This window comes from Anomalospiza imberbis, chromosome 5 (genome assembly GCF_031753505.1).
Source record: "Anomalospiza imberbis isolate Cuckoo-Finch-1a 21T00152 chromosome 5, ASM3175350v1, whole genome shotgun sequence".
In the NCBI taxonomy this organism is placed as follows: domain Eukaryota; kingdom Metazoa; phylum Chordata; class Aves; order Passeriformes; family Viduidae; genus Anomalospiza; species Anomalospiza imberbis.
In genome coordinates this window covers 71,583,469-71,609,359 of record NC_089685.1, presented here as the reverse complement: position 1 = coordinate 71,609,359, position 25,891 = coordinate 71,583,469, and the positions used below count along the sequence as shown (strand labels likewise).

At 43.9% G+C, this 25,891-nt stretch overlaps 2 protein-coding genes across 2 annotated transcripts in view; both read left to right on the top strand.

Annotated features, from left to right (window-relative positions):
* The first annotated feature begins 4,978 nt into the window (after window positions 1-4,978).
* STRAP (serine/threonine kinase receptor associated protein) lies at window positions 4,979-12,043 on the top strand. The gene is made up of 10 exons (XM_068191932.1): window positions 4,979-5,176; window positions 6,208-6,343; window positions 7,083-7,164; window positions 7,424-7,496; window positions 8,147-8,243; window positions 9,169-9,306; window positions 9,676-9,812; window positions 10,453-10,602; window positions 11,083-11,148; window positions 11,482-12,043. The coding sequence occupies exons 1-10, from the start codon at window positions 5,065-5,067 to the stop codon at window positions 11,547-11,549; spliced, it is 1,059 nt and encodes a 352-aa protein (XP_068048033.1). The 5' UTR covers window positions 4,979-5,064; the 3' UTR covers window positions 11,550-12,043.
* Window positions 12,044-14,425: 2,382 nt separating this feature from the next.
* Window positions 14,426-25,891, top strand: part of DERA (deoxyribose-phosphate aldolase) — a 46,578-nt gene continuing 35,112 nt past the window's right edge. Inside the window, exons 1-3 of the mRNA XM_068191931.1 lie at window positions 14,426-14,478; window positions 23,078-23,175; window positions 25,528-25,675. Coding sequence (XP_068048032.1) covers window positions 14,448-14,478; window positions 23,078-23,175; window positions 25,528-25,675 — 277 coding nt within the window. The 5' untranslated portion in view covers window positions 14,426-14,447. The remainder of the gene's footprint in view (window positions 14,479-23,077; window positions 23,176-25,527; window positions 25,676-25,891) is intronic.

Here is a 25,891-nt window from a genome sequence, read left to right as displayed (position 1 = left end):
TGGAAACCCAGCAACACGCTCTGCAATTGCTCTCACATATCTGCATGCAGCATCTGTAACACACCATCCTTCAGTAAACAGCAAGTCCTCTTCTTTTTCTTTACTTCTTTTTTTCTCCTCTAAATTAGCTGTACAGATTAGTGCAGGGCATTTCTCAAAAAAAACCCCAAACCAAACCCAAACAAAACAACAACAAAAAACCCAAACAAATAAACAAAAAACTCCAAAAACCCAAAAAAACCCAAACCAAAATGGGTAGAGAACATCACTGTGCCCAGAGACTACACTGAATGTTTCACAATTTGTTAAAATAACTCACATTTGAGGTCTACTAACAAAGGGTCTGCCCTGCTGCTGTGTCTTGGAAATTTCCATTTACCTATATAGCTAATTAATTTGAGAGAATTAAGCATTTAGTAACTTCTTGAGTGCTGTGTCCACACAGCTGCCAGGCACAAGCTGAAATCACCATCACTATGTCACCTCACAGTAGGAGCTCTGTTAGAGCATCACTGTACTAATAAATATGTAGGGAGCTCCTCTCAGTGGCGAGACAATGTATTTCCAACTCTGATATATGCAAGAGAAGAAAGGAAATGTAAATATGTATAATTAACACATCTATTTAATTGACTCTCTGCATTATTCATTGTAATCATAGCACCAGAATCATAACGTTTCACTAGGATAGCTTTATTTATTGTCAGCAACATTTCTGAGCAAATTCAATCACTGGAACATGATACATATTTGCCCTTTTTAAAAGAATAAAACTCAGTAATACCTACTTTTTTTTTTTTAAGCTTGCTAAACTTCCATTTGTAAGTGATAACTTTTTTTAAATTTTCCCTTCTTTTTCTTGTACCATGTCTAGACTTTCTTGAAAAACTGAAGCCTTTTTCACAGTTCCTACCTCCTTTAAAAAATTCTGTATTAAGCAAAGTAGCTACAGAGGGTTGTGCCCTCTGAGGACACAGAAGTAGTGTATTAAAAAAAAAAAAACAAACATTTTCAGGCTGTGGGGAATAAACTATTTCAGTGGAGGTGCTACCAGGGAGAAAGTGTGAGACCGCTGCTAAAGAAACAGTCTGATTGAATCCTGAGTTAGGCCTAGCACCAGCTTTGGAGACTTTAAGAAAAAATGTAGACAGGTTTCTTTTCAGAATTAATTCCATATGTTCTTAGTCATATTTTCCAATACCGTGTAGTTCTGCTTGGCCTGGTAGGATGCCTAGATTTTATAGGTTTCCCACGTCCATCATTTTTCTCCTTTTCTGATTTTCAGCTACTTGCTGGCAAATCTGAAATATTTTTACCTTTCTCTGCCCATTATGGATTTTGTGTCGTCCTAAGTGGATGTCATAAGCTTTGTGCAGGTGGAAAATCACACTCCATTTAAGAGAAGAAAAAATCAATCAAAAATCAATCAAAGCTATGAAATCATTAAAAGTAAACTTCCCCAAACACAATCTTCCCATTCTTTCTGTTTCTCAACTTTGAATTCTAAGCAGGTAATTTAAACTTAATACAAAAGTTTATACTGTCCCTTAGGATAATTTTTTTTTCCACTGAAAAATTGACAACATCAGTTACTAGGAGAGTTTTTAAAAATGTAAACCAAAAAGCATTTCTAGCAAGGAGACATAGCCCTACGCTTAGATAAGATTTTGTAAAAACTAAATGTAGAAGCAATAAAATTTTGTTTGGAAAAAATCCAGAAAATCTTAAAGACACTGGAAAGGTCCACGTGGCAACCTGTGGCTCTGAATGGAAAAACTGTTGATCTATGATACAGTGTCAGTATGCCTGAAAATGAATCTTTAGGAGCTACTTCTGAGAACCCTGGGGTGAGAAATAAAATACCAGAAGAATGTGAAACACGGGGCCTATCTTTTAAATATAAAAGCTGTGGAAGTCTGCAGTTAGCTCCAGCTTCAATTTTCAGTTAATGATTTAAATACTTTTCCTATTGGTAAGGCTTAAGAGAAAAAGGAGATGATTAACTGCTGATCATTCTGATTCTAGGTTAAGAGAAACACCACTCCACTCATCTTTGAGTAAGGGCGGTGACACATTTACAAGTGACACATTTCCAAGTGCCATCCTTAGATGCTTCTGAGGGCAAGTCCAGACAGCACCAGCAGCTTGTCTTCGGCATAAAAATGCCCAGCCAGGTGGGTGCTGCTATGTATCCCTGAAATCCCCACATCCTTCAGGGCTTTCCCATCGCCTTCCCGGCTGGAAAGGCTGATCAGTGAGACCTGAGGGGAGCTGGCCCTGCAGAAAGGGCAGGGCTGCCTTTCGGCAGGAGTCACTTGCTGCTGGTTTAGGAGCGAGCAGGGCACTGAGGGACCTTGGCCACCTGTGGATGGATGGAATGGCAAGGAGGTCGCTGTTCCTTCAGGGAGCGGGAGGAGGGGATGAATGGGACAGCAATGAGGTCGCTATTCCTTCGGAAAGCGGGATGAGGGGCCAGTTCTGTTCAGTATTTTTATTGATGACACGGATGAGAGGATGGAGTCTTTCATTAGTTAATTTGCAGATGACACTAAGCAGGGATAGTGTGTGAATCTGTTGGAAGCTAGGATGGCTCTGCAGAGAGACTTGGAATGGTTGAATGGATGGGCAGAGTCTAACAGGATGAAGTTTAATAAATCCAAGTGCCCAGTCCTGCATTTTGGCCACAATAACGCCCTGCAGTATTATGGGCTGGGGACGGCGTGGCTGGACGGTGCCCATGCAGAAAGGGACCTGGGGGCACTGGTCGACAGCCGGCTGAACATGAGCCAGCAGTGTGCTCTGGTGGCCCTGGATCAGGAATGGTGTGGCCAGCAGGAGCAGGGAGGTCATCCTTCCCCTGTACTCGGCACTGGTGAGGCCACACCTCGAGGGCTGTGTCCAGCTCTGGCCCCTCAGTTTGGGAAGGACCTTGTGCTTGAGCACATCCAGAGGAGGCAACGAGGCTGGAGAGGGGCTGGGAACACAAACCCTGTGAGGAACGGCTGAGGGAGCTGGGGATGCCCAGCCTGGAGAAAAGGAGACTCAGGGTGACCTTATCACTCTATAGCTCCCCGAAAGGTGGCTGTGCTCAGGTGGGGTCGGTCTCTGTCTCCAGGCAGCACTGACAGAACCAGAGGACACAGCCTCAAGCTGCACCAAGTGAAATATAGGTTGGATATTAGGGAAAAGGTTTTCACATAAAGAGTGATAAAGTTGTGGAATGGCCTGCCCAGGGAGGTGGTGGAGTCACCATCCCTGGATGCATTCAAAACAAGACTGGATGTGGCACTGGGTGCCAGGGTGGAGTTGAGGTGTCGGGGCAGGGTTGGATTCGATGATCTTTAAGGTCTCTTCCAACCTGGTCATTCTGTGAATTCTGTGAAAGGAATGAGGAGGTGTCCTTACAGACAGACTGTGGGCCTGAAGGTAGACAAGGCCAGATACTGAGCGGTGAAAGAAGCAATGTGGGGGCGGGAAACATAAATTTCACTAATTGACAGAGACTGTTACTCACTCAAGCCTGTGCTAAACCTCTGGATTTAGAGAAAAAGAACACAAGGGAAAAAGAAAAGGGGGGCCTACACTTTAGAAAGGGGTCTGTATTCAGCGATTCGGGAAGTCTGTCCCGGTCAAGTACCTCAGACAGTGGGGGAAGAGAGAGGGAAACGCAGCCTGGAAATTAGGATAAAAAGGAGGCTGCGTCCTCTAACAATTTGAGAGAGCTCATAGGAAATGCCCATGACATCTCTTTTTATTCGAATAAAGTTACAAGACTCCTCTGTCTCCTCTTTGGACATAAACCTGTGGTGTATGTGGATTAATTTTCCTGACAGGACCAACGGGACGGTGATGAGGCTGCTATTCCCTGAAGGAGCGGGATGAGGGGATTAACGAGACGGCGAGGAGCTCGCTGTTCCCTCATGGAGAGGGATGAGGGATGAACGGGACGGGGCCGAGCCCGCTGCTCCCTCATGGAGAGGATGAGGGATGAACGGGACGGGGCCGAGCCGCTGCTCCCTCATGGAGAGGGATGAGGGATGAACGGGACGGGGCCGAGCCCGCTGTTCCCTCATGGAGAGGGATGAGGGATGAACGGGACGGGGCCGAGCCCGCTGTTCCCTCATGGAGAGGGATGAGGGGTGAACGGGACGGGGCCAAGCCCGCTGCTCCCTCACCGAGGGCAGGAGGGATGAACGGGACGGGGCCGAGCCCGCTGCTCCCTCACCGAGGGCAGGAGGGATGAACGGGACGGGGCCGAGCCGCTGCTCCCTCATGGAGAGGGATGAGGGATGAACGGGACGGGGCCGAGCCCGCTGCTCCCTCACCGAGGGCAGGAGGGATGAACGGGACGGGGCCGAGCCCGCTGCTCCCTCACCGAGGGGAGGAGGGATGAACGGGACGGGGCCGAGCCCGCTGCTCCCTCACCGAGGGGAGGAGGGATGAACGGGACGGGGCCGAGCCGCTGCTCCCTCACCGAGGGGATGAGGGATGAACGGGACGGGGCCGAGCCGCTGTTCCCTCATGGAGAGGGATGAGGGATGAACGGGACGGGGCCGAGCCCGCTGTTCCCTCATGGAGAGGGATGAGGGATGAACGGGACGGGGCCGAGCCCGCTGCTCCCTCACCGAGGGGAGGAGGGATGAACGGGACGGGGCCGAGCCGCTGCTCCCTCATGGAGAGGGAGGAGGGATGAACGGGACGGGGCCGAGCCGCTGCTCCCTCACCGAGGGCAGGAGGGATGAACGGGACGGGGCCGAGCCCGCTGCTCCCTCACCGAGGGGAGGAGGGATGAACGGGACGGGGCCGAGCCCGCTGCTCCCTCACCGAGGGCAGGAGGGATGAACGGGACGGGGCCGAGCCGCTGCTCCCTCACCGAGGGCAGGAGAGGGGCAGCTCGGGCCCGCTCCCCTGGCGGGGCGGCGCCGCGGCGGCCGCGCCCCCGCGCGTGACGCGCGTCCGGCGGGAAGCGCTTCCTGCCCGTCACTTCCCCCGCCGCCGCCGCCGCCGCCGCCGCTCCCGCCGGGCCGCCGGACTCGTGCCCCTGCCCAGGCCCCTGCCGCCGCCATGGCCATGAGGCAGACCCCGCTCACCTGCTCCGGCCACACGCGGCCCGTGGTGGACCTGGCCTTCAGCGGCGTCACCCCCTACGGATATTTCCTCATCAGCGCCTGCAAGGGTGAGCGGGACGGGCCGCTTTGTTCGGGATCCCCCGCCCCGGGGGTGGGCGTGGGGGAGCCCCGCCGCTCGTAGGCCGCGCTTCGCCGTCCCGGGGGGTGGCGGTGGGGGGTGTCCCGGGCGGAGGGTGGTGACACCGCCTCGGTGGGCTCCGGAATGACGGAGGCGGCGGACAGCCGGGTTTCTTCCCCGGTGCTTGGTTGCCGGGTTAGCCGAGGGTATCGGAGCCCGCATGCGCCCGGTTGGGATCCCGGCTGTTGAGGGGTGGGAGGTCTCCAGGATGGTTGGTTTGTAAAACTTCTGCTTCCATCGCCTGTGCACATGGGCTGTGGATTTAAAGCGAGCTCCGGTTTGACCAGGGTAGCTGCCTTGCCCTGCTGGACACGGCATGCTGAGAACTGTTTGCTCACCGTGGGAATAGCATTTCATCTTCGTGCATGTGTATTTTAGTCTTTTGCATGCATACGTTTTAAAGGGCATTCCTTTCCTGCCTTGAAGTGCTTCCAGTTCAGCTCTACATCTTGTGTGAGCAGCTCTTTGATAGCCTTCCAGAAAAAGCTGATGATAGGAAAGGCTTTCTATTGCTACTTCATTTATGTATCACTGTATGTTTTCATCATATCTCATTGCAGCCGTGAGACTTGTTTCTACATACTGATGACTTCATAATATTGTTCCAATGTAAAAATAAAAGAGCAAACCAAATCTGTCCTGCCTGAAGAAAACTTTAGTAAAAATAAAACTTGAATTAAGCGTTCCTTTCTATCTTCCTTCTATCTTAAGACAAATCTACAGAGTTTTACCAGGAAACTCCTATCTCGCATGCAGTAGCGTTTGAATAGTGGTACAGTGTAGATGCGTGCAGCAAGTACAGCTGCACGTCTAAACTCCACAGCTTAACCCCTCTGCAAAGAGTGCCTTTGTAAAGTATGGGGCATTTCCACGTGCTGCTGCAAGGGAGTATTTTTTCTTTTAAAAAACCGCTTCCTTCTTTTACCATGTTCCCTGAATACTGGTTTTGTTTCCGTGAAGATGGCAAGCCCATGCTGCGCCAGGGGGACACGGGAGACTGGATTGGCACGTTTCTGGGTCATAAAGGTGCTGTTTGGGGTGCCACCCTGAACACGGATGCCACTAAAGCAGCTACAGCAGCAGCAGATTTTACAGCGTAAGTGATGGACTGTCTGCATGGTCTGTGTTTTGGTTTTTATTCTGCAGCTCTTTGGTGACAACTTAGCTGTGCTAAATTACTGATTCATTTGTTTCTCTTGAGTTAGCTTATTTTTGGCTAGCCAAATTAAAACCTAAATTTTTACATTATTGAAAGTGGCTACAGTTAATTGTGTCATGATGAACAACTATGATTGCATTCTTGATGTGCTTAATTATCATACTGGTTTACTTTTACTTAACTTTTCTGTGCAGCTCTAATCTCTGGCACTGTAGTTATAGCAGAGTTGAGAGGGGGATTTTTATTTTTCATCTACCAGTTAGCCTCTTTTTATTGCATGAAACTTCTAGTGAATTAGTTCTTCTATGTTGTTTGTGCTGTATTTTGCAGTATTAATGAATATTTTGCGAGTTGAATCTTGTTAGTAGAGGGCAAATTCTATTAATGAAGTTGCAGAGAAGAGCCACCTTTGTCTTCAAACTATAAAATGTTAAATAGTTTGCAGGGTCCTGAAGAAGAGCATAAAGGAAAGTGGTAGGATAGTACAAAAAAAAACTCTATTAAAAGTATATAAAATATTCTTATTGACTAACTAGGTTACAACGTATCAGAATGTAGCACTTAGGATAAAATATTGTGATGGCATCAGGAAAGATTGCTTACAAGTTCATCTGGCTGTCCAGGTTGATTTTGTCCTGATGCTTCTAAAATATGAATATTTCCTCTTGCTGTTTAGCAAAGTGTGGGATGCTGTGTCAGGCGATGAACTAATCACACTGGCTCACAAACACATTGTCAAAAGTGTGGATTTTACACAGGTATGAGAAACCTTTATATCTTATTCACCAGGGAAATAAGCTCTTGAGTATGTTTTGCTATTATTTACTTTTTTGCTTTTTTGTTGTATATCTTAACTGGTAAATAATCTAAAATACTGCTGCTCATTTTTAGCATTGTAGGGTTAATGTAACAAGTGTGTTAGAGGCTGTCTGAGAGAAAAAGCTGTGATTTTAACTCACAGACAAAAGCTGTATTTTGATTCAAAGTAGAGTTGACTCTCTATAACTTCTGTTTCAGGATAGCAATTATCTGTTAACAGGTGGACAAGATAAGCTCTTGCGTATCTATGACTTGAGCAAGCCAGAAGCAGGTGAGTCTGCTTCTAAAACTGACTCTTGGGGGCTTTTTTGAGTTAAATAAAAGTTCTGAAATTAAGGGGCTACTTTCTGTTGTGAATCACTAAGAACAATGTTGAGGATTGTTTTACACATGTAATGTCTATAAGCTTTTGGTATATAAGGGTCCCAGAATTGCTTGGGTTGGAGATCACCTGGTTCCAAACCCTCTTCTCTGGACTGCTGGACCAGGTTGGTTAAAGCCCCATCCAACCTGGTCTTGCATGCTTCCAGGAATGAGACATCAAGCAGAGCATGTTTCAGTTCAGTGCAGACACACTAGAAATTGGTCTAATTAATTAAAATGTAGTCATCTGAGAGAAAAAAAGACTCCACATATTTGTGTTTAAATTCGTGTTGGTGCTGACCTATTGATGGTCGATAGGAAGCCAGAGAACGTTGATGTTCACCTAGTGAAGTTTTGAAAGCTAGGCAGGCAATCAGGTACCCAGTTTGCATTTGTCCTGTTCCTGGAATAAGATCTACAAATAAAGTCCTAAGTGCTTGAAGTAATTCTGCAGTCTCTAGTAGATGCAAATCGGTGTAGCTTAAGGAAGCCCCCAAACTGCTGCATGACGTTATTTCATTTTATTACATGTATTAAAATATTTGGCTTTCTTTTAAGAACCTGATGTTGTCAGTGGACATACTTCTGGCATTAAAAAGGCCTTATGGAGCAGTGATGACAAACAGATTCTTTCAGCTGATGATAAAACTGTCCGGTAAGAAAAAGTAACTTTGAGTTTTCTTTATTGTCGTGCTCTGTGTGGGGATGAAGTCATGTTATTTTGGTGAAGGATATGAGTAACACAGGTTACCTGATCCTAGATTATTGTAGCTGCATGCCTGATACAGCCCTGTTCTGCTGTTAGAGATCATTTTGGTAATAATTCTAATTTCCCCATAAATGTGTGCTCCTCATAGATGTGTTCTCCCTGATAAGAAGAGGTAGTCCTTGATAACTGCACAGAATACATTTATGCCTTTTGTAATCCTGAAGAAGATGAATTTATAGATGAGGTCTCTTGCATACACACTGTCCTGAGCTATTGCTGCTTTGTCTTCTTCAGTTTCCTAGTGTTAAAGATAGGCAAAAGCCTAGTCCTGTTTGTTTTCCTCCAAATTGTAGGAATAGAAGTGCAGCAGTCAGCTAACAAATAAAGACTTTTATTTGTCACAGCAGCACAACTTAATTTCTGTTCAGATACTTCTTGCACTGCTCGGTATAAAACTATATTGTCCTCAGTGAACCTCTGTAAATTTGGATTAGTATCTCTTTGTCTTTTGAAGTGAAAAGACAGAATAGAATCTTCAAGTCTTGCTTCAAGATGTATTGCTTAGAAGACTTAAATCAACATTTTTAATCTCCAGGAGAATCACTGAGTAGTTAAATGGTGTGTATATACCATTTAATGTTGTGGCATTCAGCTGCAAAGGTGAAAGTATTTTAAAAAGTGAATGTGTCTTAAGCCTGGCCTAGGTGAGAATGCCAGTAAAGCCACTGGAGATCTGAAGTACCTGTGGAATCAAACCGCGTTCCTTGATGGGTGCCTGTTTTGATGCAGGCCTTGCCATGGATGTGAGGTGGGAATTGTTTGATTTGCAGAATTCTGAGAGTCTTTTTTTCCCCTCTTGTTTCCTTCTAAGCCTCTGGGACCGGAGTACCATGACTGAGGTGAAGTCACTGAATGTGGCAATGTCAGTGAGCAGCATGGAGTATGTTCCAGAAGGACAGATACTGGTGATAACCTATGGGAAGACTATTGCTTTTCATAGTGCAGAAACGTGAGTCCACAGCTCCCAGTTTTCACAGGTGGAGTAATTGTGGGTAAAAACTGGCTGTACAAGGCCAGAGTCACCAAGTTGTCAAGACTGGCATCTCTATGATGCTTCAAGAAAGGAAGTTATATGCTTAAACATATTCCAGAAAATAGTTCTGTATGTGTGAGCTTTTGTTTTGCTTATTCTTAACTCATTTCTAACTTGACAAGCATGATTTGCAAGTATCAAAACTTGTTTCAGAAACTCTGTGGGGTTGTATTTTATTTCTGGGAAAAGCAGTTGAGATTAGTAGAATCAGTTTCTTTGCTCTCAGTTTTTTTTTTTTTTTTTTTTTTTTAATATGAGCTTCATTAACAAACTTTTCTCCCTCAGTCTAGAGCAGATTAAATCATTTGAAGCACCTGCTACAATCAATTCTGCATCTCTTCACCCTGCGAAAGAATGTTTGGTTGCAGGTGGTGAAGATTTTAAACTCTATAAATATGACTATAATACAGGAGAAGAATTAGGTATGTTTGTGTCTTATAATCATAAAGGAGTTCTGAAATAGGTATTAATAAAATAATGACCAGTAAATTAAACTGTTGTACTCAAATGAGGTCTTAGCATAGCATGATGTGCAAGAGGATGATGAAAAGGTAAACAGTTAAACATTTTTTGCTATCTCAGTGTACCTAATATTCTAGAACTAACTAAAACATCCATTCAACAATTCTGCACCTATTTTAAAAAAAATTCTCATTCTGTATTGCTATAATAGCTGTATGTTAAGTTGTCATGCTGTTCATTAGGCATGTCAGTTACAAGATTTTATGAAAAATACGATGTGTTGGCCAAATTTGTTTCAAAAAAAATGTATTTTCTTACTGATCCAATCCTGATTTAAAATTGTTCATTTGTGGAAGGAGTGGTTGAAGGAACAGAGCATGTGTACTCTGTGCTGCTGGCTTGCTTTGCAGTTTTGTCTAGAATACCTGAGCACCTCTTTCCTTGCAGATAATGAAATGTTAGTATCTTGCCTAAAGTAGCCGTTGCTGACACACCCGTTCATGGGAACTCTTGTTTTGTATCAGAAACTGATCAGTTTGTACTTAAATTTCAGTTGTTGGCTGAAATTTGAAATTGATGGTCTTGACATGTTCCCTTCAGAATCTTACAAAGGGCACTTTGGTCCCATTCACTGCGTGAGATTTAGCCCTGATGGAGAGCTGTATGCAAGTGGCTCTGAGGATGGTACACTAAGGCTGTGGCAGACAACAGTAGGGAAAACCTATGGTCTCTGGAAGTGTGTAGTTCCTGGTAAGTGTGTGCTTGGTCCTGTCTATCATTAGTGGCAAACACTGAGTTTCATACAGTAACTCCTGTCTTCTGAGGGATTCTGATCTACTCATATCTGTTAGATTGAAGGATGTACTTCTGTAGCTGTCGTGTAAAGAGTTAACCTCACACACGTAAGCTTTTTGAATATAGACACCTTGTGGGTATTTAAGCCAAGAGCCTGATGTATTTTTCTGTAAAGAGTTAGAAATATGTGATACCACTTCTATAATTCTGAAAGAGGGACTCTCTAGAAAGAAGTGTGGATGGTAGTTTTATATTGTACTCTGGTTCTTTCAGCTTGGGGAGAGGGAGGCAATAACTACATGTGGATATTTGTTAATAGAATTATTCACTCAAGTGGTTCTCCTCAACATGGAAATGACTTTTTTTTTTTTTTTTAGTTAAGCTGGGTGGGTGGAACTAAAGGTATTGATTGTTTGTTTTTCTTCTCATCTACAGAAGAGGAGAATGCAGAAGCAGCAAAAGCAAGGACTACCCTTCCAGGAACAGCAGAGGAGGAAATAGGTAATGAACGGAACTGTCAGCTTCAACTGCCTCAGTGTTAAAAGATAGTCAAGATGATAGCATCTTCCTTAGCATGGAAGAAGTACTTTCCCTCAAGTGCTTTCTGGTATTTTTCACTCTTTCCAAAAGATCTTTGAATGCATTTGCCTGACATTGGTTATGTGGTAAGTGTCTGACTGGTGACTGGAGCTGTGCAGGCAGAACAGATGGGGTAGAACAGCTGGATCAGGATGAATGGGAAAACAAACTGAACTGGTCTCTTTAAGCAATCCCTGCAGCATTTCTTTGGTTTATATATCTAAAGTGAAATTAAGTAACATCCTTTTTATTTAGTTGCAGAAGAGATTGCCTCTGAAAACTCAGATACAGTGTACAGCTCAACTCCTGAAGTGAAAGCCTGATTACTGCAGCTGTTATGTGACACGTGGACATGCGAGACTAAATCAAGTGAGCAGTGACAGACAGCAGCCTTCCAGAGTGCGCTCCCTCCGTGGGGCAAAGATGGGCAGTAATTGATGAGAATGCGGTGGAACTGGCTAGGTGTTGTCTGTAAGAGAACTGAGCATCCAAATAAAAACCCAAAAGACAAGTAGTAGAGTTCTGCTGGCTTTTTGGCATAACTGCCTACTGTCTTTTCAAAGAAGTCTGCAAGCCAAGATCCAGTCTCTCCAATCTCAATTAGACTCATTGTAGTGTGTTTTCATTATTATGAAGAAGAGATACAATGGCTTTTACCTTTATTTTTTTCCCTTGAAAGTTGGAAAAATTGGCTCTCGTTGAAAAGAAGGGATTATGTACTTAAAAGTATTTGGTTCGGGTTTTGTTTCATTGTATGCTGCTTCTGAATGTTTAACTGTTTTCAGTTGTCTAAATAAAAAGCCTCTCCAGACTCGTACATTACTTTTGAGCGTTGGGTTCGTGAAATGGAAAAGCAACCGCATTAATCACGTAATCCTTGGCATCTTGGGTTTGTACTGTACAGAGAGAAAGCAAAAGAATGTTTTAGTGTTGGTACAGAGGGTGGCAAGTTCTTTGATCTGTAAGCTTTGTATCTTTTTTATTCTTTAAAGTTTGAATGTAAACATGAGTCTCTAAAAAGAAGAATAGTGAAAATTCCTAAATTAAACGTGCTGCCTGAAGTATTTGGTTATTCATGAAAATATCAGCGGCTGGCTGCAAATCTGTGTAAAGCTTGGGTTTAGTCCTCCAGACTGGATAAAGAAGTTACTCTTTCAAGGTTACAAATCATATTTTCTTCATTAAAGAAAATTGCCATTCTTCCACTTGTCATTTCCTTTAATGGTATGCTGAAAGCTTTACATAATACATTGTGTGGTAAGAAGAAAGAGGTATATTTATTCACACATCTTTTTATTTTTTCATATTCCTACTTGGCCTTACTGTCCTGTTTTTGCAGAATATACCTGTTTGCATATTTGAATTTTATTCTAAAAACAAGCAACTCTGATTTACAGCTAAATGGTTCAGTCTTGCTAATTCCACTAAGGCTTTTGAGGACTCCGTATCTAGTACTTGAGCATAAAATTTTATTTTAGAAATTGGATGTGTTTAAAATGAGGAACTTTGAACACCTTGCCCCATGGTGAAACTTGCATGCTGTGGGTTTTATTCCATTTGCAGTAGGCTCTATAGCATTTCTCGGAGAGGTCTGGAATAGAATCTCAGAATCATTTAACTGGGGAAAAAAACCTTTAACCTCAAGTTCAGCTGTTAACCTAATTGTTCCCAAGTTCACCAGAAAACCACATCCCACATTCTGCATTTACAGCTTGCTCTGGGATGCATAAAAATGAGACAGATAATAGTCACAGAAATCTTATACTTAGTAATGGCTACTAAAATGCTGGAAGAAATGAAAAAAAACCCGACAAAACTGAAGTACTGTTATGAACAAGTGTGTGAAAAGTCACCAGTAAGCGTATCAGCAAAACCCAGATTTAATATTAAGCGACAGGACAACAAAGTTGGTTGGCAAGATTCACTCCTTACAGGACAGTGAAAGCACGCCAAAGAAAAGCAATAACAAAACCAAACAAAATCCCGGCAATAAAAACAGAAATTAACCGAGTACTGTCTAGAGAGGTGTGTGTGTGTTTAGGTGCCTGTGGCAAAAGGATAGTGAGGGTGAGGAGAAAAAGAAATAAGCTTTTAGGCCTCAACAGCACTCAGCCTTAACAGTAATGTTAACTTCTACCTTAAACCTAACAATTTAACAGAGGAATAACACACCTAACTTAACTTAAAAAATTACTGTAACAATTTAACAGAGGAGTAATGATTCACAGCATTTAATCTAATTTAGGACTTAACCTTACTTACCAACCTTACTTACTTAGACATCTAAGGTAACAGTGTTTCATCCCAGACACAGCTAGGGTCTGCACTTCGTTTGAAAGTGTGGGAACAGGGATGTTGTGCCATTAGGGCAAGAAAAATAATTTCCAAGGCCGTTCATAAGGGAAACAAGAACTCGTTAGACAGCAGCAGTTCCTGGAAGTAGAGAGTGTTTCTGATGAGCTCAAGGGGAGCTGAGCCCAGTGCTGTTCGTCAAGGCCAAGGCATCACAAGTGTTTCTTAGATGACAGTGTGGCCTGGAAAAGGGGGAGGATGCCCCACCACAAGTACTTGAAAGCTGTAATTTTTTGGACTGCTTTGACGGGTCCTAAAGTACACAGTGCAAATGGTCTCTATACTTCTAGAGTGACTGCTGTCTTTCAAACCATTGCTTCTCAAAGCACACCTGCAGTTTTGGCATGGGAAAAGCAAAAAAGAAAAGTGTTCTCAGGTTCCAGAGCTATGGCCCTTTCCTGCTTTACCCGATGCCGTTGTGAGTTTGAGGTCTCTTTTAAGCTGGAAACAGTTTCATCTAAACGTCAATATTAACAATGTACATCATGTTTTTCGTGAGACTTTGTGCTTTATTTCCAGATCTGGAAAAAATGTAGAGGCCATGAAGTTTTCAGTGTCTTTGTTACCAGAATTCCATTCTGCAGGTACCGCTAGAAGTTTTACAGCTTGGCAGGTTTATTAACCCCGTGTGGACGTGTGGCACCGGACAGTGCCTTGACTCATCCCCACGCCAGCAGCGGGCTCGGCGTTTCCAAAGGGACGGAATACCCCGGTGCGTCCGGAGGAAAGGCACATCCCCGCACAGCGAGCTGCGAGCCGTGCCCGGCTCGCTGCCCACGTGGCGCCGGAGCTCCGCGCCCGGGGCGGCCCCGCCGCTTCCTGCCCGTGCGGGGCGGGCCCGGAGCTCCGCGGGGCGGAGAGCGCGGGCCATGGCGGGCCGGAACCCGGGCACCGAGCTGGGTAAGCCGCCGGTCCCCGGGGCGCGCTGCGGGGCCGGCCCGCGGCTCCCCGCGCCCGGCCGAGCCTGCTCCAGGCGGCGGCGGGACCGCGTTCCTCTGGAACGCGAGATGGGAGCGGCGCCGGGGTTCCTGGGGGTGTTCTCACACACTGCCGTGACGTGTAACCGGGAGGCGCTTTGGGACCGCGGGTTGAGCACGAGTTTCCGTGTCACACATGGCTTCGGCCTGGGGGGCTCCGAGCAGGGTCAGAGGCTGTGGGACAGCCCCGCAGCCCCGGTCCTGTCACAGAGCTGGACCTGCAGGGTCAGAGGTTATAGGACAGCCCCGCAGCCCCGGTCCTGTCACAGAGCTGGACCTGCAGGGTCAGAGGCTGTGGGACAGCCCCGCAGCCCCGGTCCTGTCACAGAGCTGGACCTGCAGGGTCAGAGGCTGTGGGACAGCCCCGGTCCTGTCACAGAGCTGGACCTGCAGGGTCAGAGGCTGTGGGACAGCCCCGGTCCTGTCACAGAGCTGGACCTGCAGGGTCAGAGGCTGTGGGACAGCCCCGGTCCTGTCACAGAGCCGGACCTGCAGGGTCAGAGGCTGTGGGACAGCCCCGGTCCTGTCACAGAGCTGGACCTGCAGGATCAGAGGTTATAGGACAGCCCCGCAGCCCCGGTCCTGTCACAAAGCTGGACCTGCAGGGTCAGAGGCTGTGGGACAGCCCCGCAGCCCCGGTCCTGTCACAGAGCTGGACCTGCAGGGTCAGAGGCTGTGGGACAGCCCCGCAGCCCCGGTCCTGTCACAGAGCTGGACCTGCAGGGTCAGAGGCTGTGGGACAGCCCCGCAGCTCCGGTCCTGTCACAGAGCTGGACCTGCAGGGTCAGAGGCTGTGGCACAGCCCCGCAGCCCCGGTCCTGTCACAGAGCTGGACCTGCAGGGTCAGAGGCTGTGGGACAGCCCCGCAGCCCCGGTCCTGTCACAGAGCCGGACCTGCAGGGTCAGAGGCTGTGGGACAGCCCCGCAGCCCCGGTCCTGTCACAGAGCTGGACCTGGTTCTCTCCTGCATGCCGTTCTGGTTCTCACGGGATAATCCTTCCTTCCCTCTTTCCCACCAAGAGATTAAAACCACTTAATTTGGGCTCTGATTTGCAAACTCGAGACTCCACCTCTTCTGATCATTCTCCTTGTTGCGTGCTCTCTGAGTGGTAAGGATTTTCCAGGTGTTTGCTGCTGGTCTCTGTGCCTGAGATTTCCTGGCAGGAGTTGCCTTTCTCCTCATTGCTGGGGAAGGGGAAAGTGTTACAGCTTCCTCAGCAAAACCCAGCTGCAGCAGTGGGGTGAATTGAAGCGGTGAGACTTCCTACAATCTGCCTCCAAGGTGTGGCCACTTGGTCATCATAAATAGGTGGACAATGAAGTGGAGGAGATGCAGGTGTGGCCACTTGGTCATTATAAATAGGTGGACAATGAAGTGGAGGAGATGCAGGTGTGGCCACTTGGTCATTATAAATAGGTGGACAATGAAGTGGAGGAGATGCAGGTGTGGCCACTTGGTCATTATAAATAGGTGGACAATGAAGTGGAGGAGATGCAGGTGTGGCCACTTGGTCATTATAAATAGGTGGACAATGAAGTGGAGGAGATGCAGGTGTGGCCTCGTGGAAGAGGGGGAGCAAAGGCCAGCTGGTGTGGAACAGGTAGGTCTCAGAGAGTTGGCACGAGCAGAGTCCAGGAGATTGTGGCATCACGTGCTTGTCATGAGAACCAGCACAGGCACTTTTAAATTATTAGCTTGTGGATGGACAGTGAGAGCTGTGTTTCCATTCACTGAAATTGTGGAAATGTTGTAGCTTCCAAAAGTGAGCTAATTGCTGTCTGATGTTCTCGTTCATGGGCTGCTTGTGAGTTTCAGGTGAGCTTCAACTGCAGCCCTCTGAAGAGCTGAAACAAACATTAATAATGTGGTGACAAAACATCACTGTCTGTTAGGAAAAACAGCTAACACAAAACTCTACAAATGCACTCCAGTTACTTTAAACTAGGGGTGTGTCATGCTTTTCCTTAGTAAATTCAAGCTTAAAATTAGTTGATATGTGGGGAATCCAGAAACTTGAAGGTGAAGTCAGCTGAGTTCTGATACTTGTTGCCATCCCTTCCCAGTGATCTTTGTTTAAACCAGTTGTGGTCAAAACCAGCTGGGTTAGATGTTCAGGACAGGTGTAGGAAAGGCAGTGGTGTGGCTGTCACCATGTTTAAGTGGCAGCTTCTAGCATCTGCCTTATGCTGGCTGCTTTAAAGAGAGAACTGCACCTCCCTGCCATTTGCTCTCCCACTAAATAAGAATCTGAAATACAGCAGCATACTTAAACCAGCACTTAACATATCTTAGTGCTGTACCTTGGCTGGTAGCAGTACTCCGAACAAGTAGGGTAAACCCTTACTTTTATCTTTCATGGCTGCTAACAATACTCACTGCTTCTGTGACTTAGGCACTTCAGCTTTTCAAGGTTTTACAAGCCTGTGCCAGCAGCTTTAACACTAATTCAGGTGATTTGCCCTGTTTCTCACACAGCTTTGTGCAGAATTAGAGTTTTCTAACAGGGACATCTAGCGGTAAAATGTATTTTACTTAAAAATATATTAGTGTACTTTTCTGTGTCTGCTGTTTCTGTGCTTGCTACATAATGTGATTATCGAAGCAGGAGGTCTGTGATGTTGCCATTAGAGAGGATCTTTTTGTTTATCACTGGCAAGCCAAACTCTTCACAAATCATGGCATGTAGTGCTTTCCTTGTGTGATTTAAAAAAAAAAAAAAACACATATTTGTAAAATTCCTTGATCCTTCCCTCCTTATCTCCTTCCCTCGTACCCATCACTGTGCCTTAGTAGAAGAAGGTGTTTCCTTGGAATAAAGAACAGGTGCATGTCACACAGGTGAAAAGACCCTGATGTGCAGAGTCAGAGGCTCCCCAGCCTCATTCACTGCCATCCAAGAGTCGTGTAAAGAAGCTGGACAAGGAGTTTTACAAGTTTTTCATTCCACAAGGACTGTTTGCAGAGCTTGTGTGCTCGGGTTCAGCACGATGCCTGCAGGGATGGGAACGAATCTGCCCCTCCTGCTCTGCTCTCCTGGTCCCTGGGTTATAACAGCCCAGGTGTTTCATGTTTTGTCATGCAGATGCAACTTTTAATGCCACTTCACAATGAAATATCAGTGAGTATCTGTTTTGGAAGTGCAAGCTGCTTTGGTTTAACTGTGGGGATGCAGACACCTGGGGACACAGGGACCGTCCCCTCTACCCAGAACTTGGAATTTACATGGAAGATTGGGTCCAGTTTCTCTTTCCAGTAGGAAAGAGAGATTGATAAAACTGTCACATCTTCAGCAGAGGGACAGCACAATGGGGCTGTGGCTGGAGTGCTTGCCCTGTGAGGAAAGACTGAAAGCGTTGGGCTGCCTTAGCCCAGGGAAATGAGGCAGAGAAGTTCATACTGGATACGAGGGAAAGCTTGGGGCGGAACAGTCAGGTGCTGGGACAGGTTGGGCTCAGAGAGGCTGTGCAATCTCCATCCTTGAGGACTCTCAAAACCCACCAGAATAAAGCTCTCAGCAGCCTGGTCTGACCTCAGAGCGTTGCACAGGGGTTTGGACAAATGATTTTCAAAGGTCTTCCAAATTATTCTATGATTAAATGTTTTATTACCTGTGCGTGTCTGTGTATGTCTGAATATATATATACACACACACACACATATATCCATGTATTCTGAGTAATGAGGAATTGCAGTTGTTTTGCAATGTTCTTGGATTCCTAAAAAACCCCATTAACTGTGTTGCTCAGACCCTCTAGCTGAAGGGCCAAAAATACATTCATTATGCTTTAATTTATATATTTTTAATTATAGTTGGTATTTCTGAGCCATCTACATGTGAGAGCTAGCCTGTTGGTAAGTGGCATTTAGATAATGAAGTATTACATCCCTTTTCAAAACAGCATAATTCTGTTCTAATATATTAATAGCTGGTTTTAGCCTGTACTGTGGCTCTTGTTTTTTGCTGTTTTTCACCACCTTTTGAATCAGGCGGGTAATTTTAATCAAATTTGAAGGACAAGCAGATGTCTTGGAAATAAGTTAGGCATTGTGTGGAGTGACCAAATCAGTACTTTTGTTGAGGGAAAGGCAGGTACAGATCAGCAATTACATGAATTTTCATTGCAACTGTTTTAATTTGGCCTTTATGCCAGTAACAGAGTCCTGTTACTCATGCTTGTAAGGACCACATGAGGACAGCTGGGTTTTTGGGGCGAGGACACGTCTCAAGTCAGGGAAGAATAGAGGGAACTACAGGGGACTTGGACCTGTAGGAAACCAGGCTGATGTTCTGCATCTCACTTCCTGAGGAAAGGCTTGTCAGTGGTTTCCAAAGTGCTTTGGAGGAGGACACCGTGATCCATTTTGTGTGATCCAGGGACAGCACTGTGTGATTTCACTGATGGCACAAGACAGCAGAGCTGATTTCTAGTTCAGGGCTCACGCTTTGATGTCCTGCTTTGAGTGTCTGGCTGCTAACTTGGAGGCTGAACTTCTGTCATATAAAGGAAGACCCACATGAAATTGAGGATCTCTTGGTCCATATCAAGTGTCACTATCGAAATTGAGGATCTCTTGGTCCATATCAAGTGTCACTATTGAAAATTAACATCGGCTTCTGTTTTGACAAAGCTGAATAACCCCCAAATCTCCAAACAGCCTACATGGTAAGACAGCTGTAACAAGACCTGATCCCAAAGCCTTTTCTCTCCTTCCAGTGGCTTTGCTCAGCTCCGTGTGGCCAGCTGGGGTCAGCCTGTGGCCAGCTGAGCTCCTCGTTTCTCCACGGAAGGTTCAGGACACAGTTCCAGTCTCTTCTCCCGAAATAACAGCTTTCATCACTTCCCTTCCCCGTTTTATCGTGTGCTCATGGTAAGAGCAGGAGCACACATGCTGTCTCTGGCACACAGAATGAAATAACCAGTTGAGGGGGGCAGCTCCTTTTGGGAACAGTGCTGCCTTAAAATGCTTGTGAAACTACCGCCTCGGGCATTCTTGAGCTTTCTGTTTCACCATCTGAAGGGATGCCATCAACACATTTTTTTTAAAGCCCCTGTAAAGCTTAGTCTGTTTTACGAGGAACGTGTTAGGAAGCTTAGATATTTATGTAATTATCCTGATGAAGTGGATTTATTTATTGTTTTCTGAGGAAATGCTTGGTATTTTTGGATTCGTGTTCTTCAAAGAGAGGAGATGAGTTTCCTGTTAAGGAATTGAATATGATTTTTTCAAATGTCTTCAGAGAAAAAAGTAAACTCAAAGAGTGATTACAGAATATTGGCTAATTAGCGGTAGTGTAACTGCTTTAATTACTTTTATCCCTGAAGCCACATGACTGTGCAGATGACTAGCAGATGACTTATTTAAAAAAAAAAAAAAGACATGTTCACACTGCAAGGTTAATGAGCCTAATTAAATATAGTTTTCCTTAGCCAGATACTAAATCATAAATCTTGGGGGAGTGAGGGGGGGGAGAATCCAAAGGCAGTCAGCTCTATTTCAAAAAATGGTTTTATTCTGATATTTAATGAAAAAAAAAGATAAAAGCTGGAATTGTGAGTGATTTTTCTGAATAAAGGCACTTAGATCTAAAGATCTGATGAGACCTCACATGGCAAACTTTGAAAGTCTATTTAGAGACAATTATGCTGAGACATATTTGTTTTCACTTACCCATTGCTTTAATTAATGTAGGAATGGGCTTGAATAAAAGGTCTGTGTTATATGGAAGTCTCCATCTGCTGCTGCACATCACCAGAACCTTTGTCCTTCCTCGCCATGCCATTTTTATTGCACCATTTTATTTCCTGTGGTAGAGCTGCATGATGTCTCACATTAAGTTGTACAGAAAGGGCAGAGTTCTGTTTTTTTGTTAAATTATTCATTTTTTTTTTTTTTTAATTTCTGCCTGTGCTGTGCACAGTGGTTTGAGTTCCCATACTCAAAAAAAAAAAAACAAAAAAACAAAAAAAAACCCCAAACAAACAAACAAAAAAAACCCCAAACTTGGAGATCCACATTCTGTGGTCGTTCAGGGACTGTTGCACCCCATGCACAGAAATGAGATATTAGACATTACTGAGTTGCCATGTGTCAGCTACCTTTGTGACTAGCCTTGAGTCACTGAGAACAGAGGGTAAAATGTGTCAGACAGTGAAAAGGGCTTAAACCAATGGATTTTGTCATATTTGCAAAGAACAACCAGTCAGCTATTGCTGATCAGCTGATATTTGGTGACTTTCACAGGTGACTTTGGGCAAAGCAAAATTAGTAGCTCATTTCCACTTCCCCTCTCCTTCCACACCTTTTCACCATTATGAATTGTCTTTTTGATTTTTTTTTTTCTTTCTCCAAATGGATTTATAGTTGATTATTTCCTTTAAGCTGATCCTGTGTGCAGGGCTCTGACATCTTAAAAAGATTGCTTAGACCTGAGTCAGGATGCTCAAGAGTCAGGTGGAGTAGGTACAACAGTTGTATCAGACTGAATCCTCTACAAACAGTGGCTAATGAAGAATTAACCTACTCATGGGTGAAATTTGTGTCCTTTCATTTAAATTTTCATCTCAAACTTGAATTTTCCCTAGCAGACTGGACACTGTCTTCATATTCTCACAAAGAATTGTTTTTATAAATCATTTACTAGTTGGTTTTCTTGGTTGTCTTCAAAAGTGTAGAAAGAATAGGTTAGAGCAGACCAAGTGAAAGAATCCTTGTTAGAGAGGGAGAAGCTGAGTTCCTAATCCAAACTGCTTCCTTTTTCCAAAGGAGCTGAAAGGTCGCCGTGCACACAGGAGGGTTCGAAGTCATTGTAATAAATGGGATTATGGTTAAATGATGCTACCTCAGCACTTGGCACAGGTAGCAGAAGAATCATAACACAGAGTTTGTCTGTCCCTCCTCTATATATTGATTTATGTGTGTTTTCCTCCCCAATGGACTTTGTCAAATATATCCTATGTGCCTCCTGATAGGCAAAACAGGAGGAAAGTTGTAGCCATGGTTTTTGTAGCAATTTTTTCTCACCTGCTTTCTACAAGTCAGCTGAGCCGAGCTCCTTGCTCTGGGGGCAGAATGGATAAACCTGTGGCTTTGAAATTGGCAAGAAGTAACAAAGATCTGTTGTTTGACTCACTTGCAACTTTCCAAGCTCCCCCATCTCCTTGTTGCCATGCAGTGAGTCTGATGCTAAACTCTTAAAAAAAAAAATCCATAAATTCCTTAGGATGCCTTTGAAATTCCTTCACTGATCTGTTTGTTCTGCTTTTAGCTAACATTTTGTGGGTAGCACTCACTAAAAGCTTGTATAAAGGCTTGTATGTGGTAATGGGACAAGGGTAGCTTAGTTATGCTCAAGACAAGATTTTTTTTCAGCTGTTTCATGTTGTTCTGCATTTCCTCTGAGTCATCTTTACCCTAAATTGGTTTTTGTAAGTCTAGGAAAACAAGCTTTTATTTACACATCCTTTGGCTAGTATATAGTTTTCTATTTTTTTTTTTTTTTTTGCCTATTAAAGCTATTCAGTATGAAGGAAAAAAATGAAGTATAAGATTTCTGTACAAAATTAGTGATTTTGTCTACCAGCTTTTTTTTTTAAGTTTTAAACATTTTTTTAATCAATATGCTCAAGGGAAATGCAATTTAACAGCGTAGTAAAGAAGATTCATAGAGTGACATGCTCTTAATAAATTCAGTCACCCAGAATTATTATCTCCTAGTACCTGTCTATGCCCATGTCCATGTTCTGACCTTAACTGGTGATGCTATTTGATGATTGATGGTGGTGATTTGCTGATGATTGGTGGTTAATGATTGCTGATGTTATTTTCAGAGTGTTTTTGTGGAATGCTCATATGATCAGTATTTAGAAGAATTATTTATGTTTTAGGATGTGAGAAATTTTTAAGATACTCCAGTTTCTTTTTCCTGTGTACTCTCATGAGCAGTCTGTGTTTGATAATATTAAAAATTACACTCTGGATTTACCATACCAAGCAGAAATGTAAAGATTCAAGAGCCTGAACTCTCAGTTCTCATTTTTCACTCAGTTACCCTTTGTTAAGCAGCAGCCAGTATTTGGTGGTTCTGGCTCCAGACAGTTTCATTATTTTAGTACATGTTGTGCATCTGCTGCTTTTTGGGAATTCTGGAATCTAGAAATAAGTCATCAAGCAATGGCTGTTTTGTGGAGGTTTTTTGGGTTTTTTTCATGCTATATTTGTAATAACCTTCTCAGTCCAGGGCTGGCAACACAGTGTCTCTGTCTCATCAGCACTCAGTTATTTCACTTGTAATGGCACACAAAACATGCTGTGTGAAACACCCAGTTCACAGATCATCCCCTGACAGAAGCTGAGGTTATTTTGGACTGGTGATAAGTACACAAGCCATTAGAAGGACATGAAGGCACAACACTCTCTTCAGAGGTTCAAAGATTCTACAACTTTCTTCTGCAGTACCACACCATATATTAAAAGAACACAGAAATAGATGAAGCTTTTTTTTTTTTTTTCCTCTCCCCAGAACTTGGCTGGATCTCAAAAGTGTATGTGAATCGACCTGCAGTGGTGAGGCATGCAGAACAAATTAAAAAATGGAAAACTGTGAAAGGTAATTGGCAAGTAAGTGCTCTTCTTATGCATTCTGTTCCTGTATTTTTAAAGCAGTCATTCTCCCGCTCCAGGCTGTAATATTGAATTTTTTTCAAGATACATGTAAACTTAAAAGATGTGCTTGTCCATGTCTTATTTTAGTAATTTGTATTTGATGATGATGGGATGGAATAAGGTGACGCATTTATCCAAACAAGTTAAAAACCTTATAACTCATGACTGGCAAAACTGCAAATGGATTTAAGTCATCTTTATTCATGAGTGGATTAAATTGTGTATTACTACCCCTCCACATTTATTCTGTTTTCCAGACAGACTTCTCTGCATGCTGCCTTCTTATTTTTTAATTTTAGAGCCATAAGATATGATCATGGTCCCTGTCAAGTTTGACCTACCTGGATGATTTTTCTTTGCTTAAACATTTTCAACGTGTGTGATTTCATTGCTTGACTAGTTTTTTAAGCTCAAATTCAAAAATCCTGTCTGGCTGTGGCATTTGGTGGGGGGAAGGAGCCCACTAAATGTTAGGAAAACTGACTTTTCAGCTGCTGAGATAAGGTAAATGGTTGCTTATTGTCCATCTTGGTATAAAAAGACAAACTGGCTCTCCATTCACCAAGCAGCTGTTCTGCAAACAATGCTTGGGATGCCTCCCCTCTGCACACTGAACAAGTTGGTTATGTGCAACAGCAGCTGAAAACCTGGAAGCAGGAGGAAGGAGGTGATGAAGAATCAGTCTTAAGAGTGAAGTGTAACAGAACAAAGCAAGAATCATTTAATTATACTTAATTCTTAAACGAAGTTGTTCAAAATAATTGACATCGTGCAACCATTCTGGGATGGCTGAAGCTGTGTTCACAATGAGCACAGATTTTGGGATTACAGTTTGGGGATAGTTTGATGTAGGTGTAAGGCGCTAGAAAAAAGTTTCCTGCCGGCTTTTCCTTCCTGAAAGTTTGTGCTTTGTGTGTTATGATTAAATTTTTAAAAATGGAGACAAACGGAGGAGATTTGGACAACAGCTCAGCATTTCTTTAAAGTTTCTTATGCATGAGAAGTTACTTGATACCAAGTTTATCAGCCCAGTGGCTCTGAGTTGGGGAATAGCATCAGTGAGATGCTCCAGATGGTACTCCATGACCGTGGCTATCCTCAGATACCACAGGTGCAGTAATGCAAAAACAAGTCTTCTTTTGACCGAGGCTACCATGTAAATAACAAATACAGAGAGCTACAGGCTTTGATTACAGAGACTCATTGGGAAGAAGGGGATTTAGTATCACTCCCACAACACAGCTGGAGAACAGCTGTTTATTCCTAAGACTTCTCCCCTCTCCTGTGTAGAAACACAGGAAAGAAAACCAAAGAAAGAAACCCCAAAACACAGAAACCCAAGGAAGGTTTTACTTCGAAGGGTGTCAGAAGCATCTCTCCTCTGTATGAACATTGTCACAGCAGGGCAGTCATTGCTGTTTTCTTAACAGAGGTGATTTTGATCCTGTGCATGTTTGAATGTAAGAAGCATCACAGATTCAAATTCTGTAGCCTGTTTCCCAAAATACCCAATTGGAAAAGCCTTTAAAAAACCCTGAAGTTTATACCAGTTCTTGAAACCCCCTGACTACATCTGTCTTGATTCATGCCATAGCAGAGGAGACAAAACTTCCCTCAAACAGAGGATAAAAAAAATCCAAATAAAAGTAACATAAAACTATTTCTAGGGAAATCCCCTTCTAAATAATTATAGGATGGAAGGAGGAAGCAGAAACAATCAGTCAGGCTTAGGCTAACAGAGGCCAGTGATGGTTCATTACCCCACTGCCCTTGCAAATTCTCCCCCTGTACAAATGCCCTGTAAGAGAAGTCAGCTTTGAGTGAAGCCATCACAATAAATGAGCATTTTCTGGAAGACCTTCAACAGATAATTCAAAATAATGTCTTAAGCTCAACTTTTGTTCATTATGCTTCTGTTCCATTCTTTGTTTAATAAGTCTTTTAAAATTCTGAAGCAATTCCATCTAAAGCGTGCTTTAACCTTGTCACTTACCTCTTGGTTTTGGTTTTTTTTTTTTTTGCACCAAAATTACAGATGTTTTTTATTCCTGATTCATACAAAAGGAAGTGGGTCCTATTGAGATCCCTTTGAGGAAGTATCCTCTGTATCATTAGATACTGCTGAAGACATGAACAAATATCTGCCAGCCTGTCTATCCTAAACCATTATTTGCTTATATGTTACATCCTACACATTTCCCCATTGTCAGAGGGAGAGCCAGGCTTCTGATTCCTGCACTTCTAAGGCGGTTTGGCTTTGGAAGTGTAAACAGAAACGCTCCATTCCTTGCTTTGTTCCCTTTGCAGGCAGCTTGGCTGCTGAAAGCTGTCACCTGCATAGACCTCACCACGCTCTCAGGCGACGATACTCCTTCAAATGTTCAAAGGCTGTGTTTTAAAGCAAAGCACCCTATCAGAGAGGATCTGCTCAAAGCCTTGGACATGCATGATAAAGGTATGGTAGCTTTTGGGGCGTGTGTTTTCTAGAGGAATTGTGTGTGTTTCCTCGTTATTTTCTCGCTTTTCGGAAAGGACATTGGTCCACTGCTTGAAGTGGAATCAGGCCTCTGGTTGAAGCCATACACATAAAATATCAAAGATTAGTCTTTTTTTAAAACTTGGATTTATGGACTCTTCAGGCAGCTGAAGTATAAAATATGAGGTCAGTTAT

Bases quoted from the DNA above. Each gene is read 5' to 3' on its own strand.
- STRAP (XM_068191932.1), top strand. From the start codon at position 5,065: ATGGCCATGAGGCAGACCCCGCTCACCTGCTCCGGCCACACGCGGCCC. The intron at 7,165-7,423 runs GTATGAGAAACC...CTTCTGTTTCAG, and splicing joins AAAGTGTGGATTTTACACAG to GATAGCAATTATCTGTTAAC. The intron at 8,244-9,168 runs GTAAGAAAAAGT...TTTCCTTCTAAG, and splicing joins GCTGATGATAAAACTGTCCG to CCTCTGGGACCGGAGTACCA.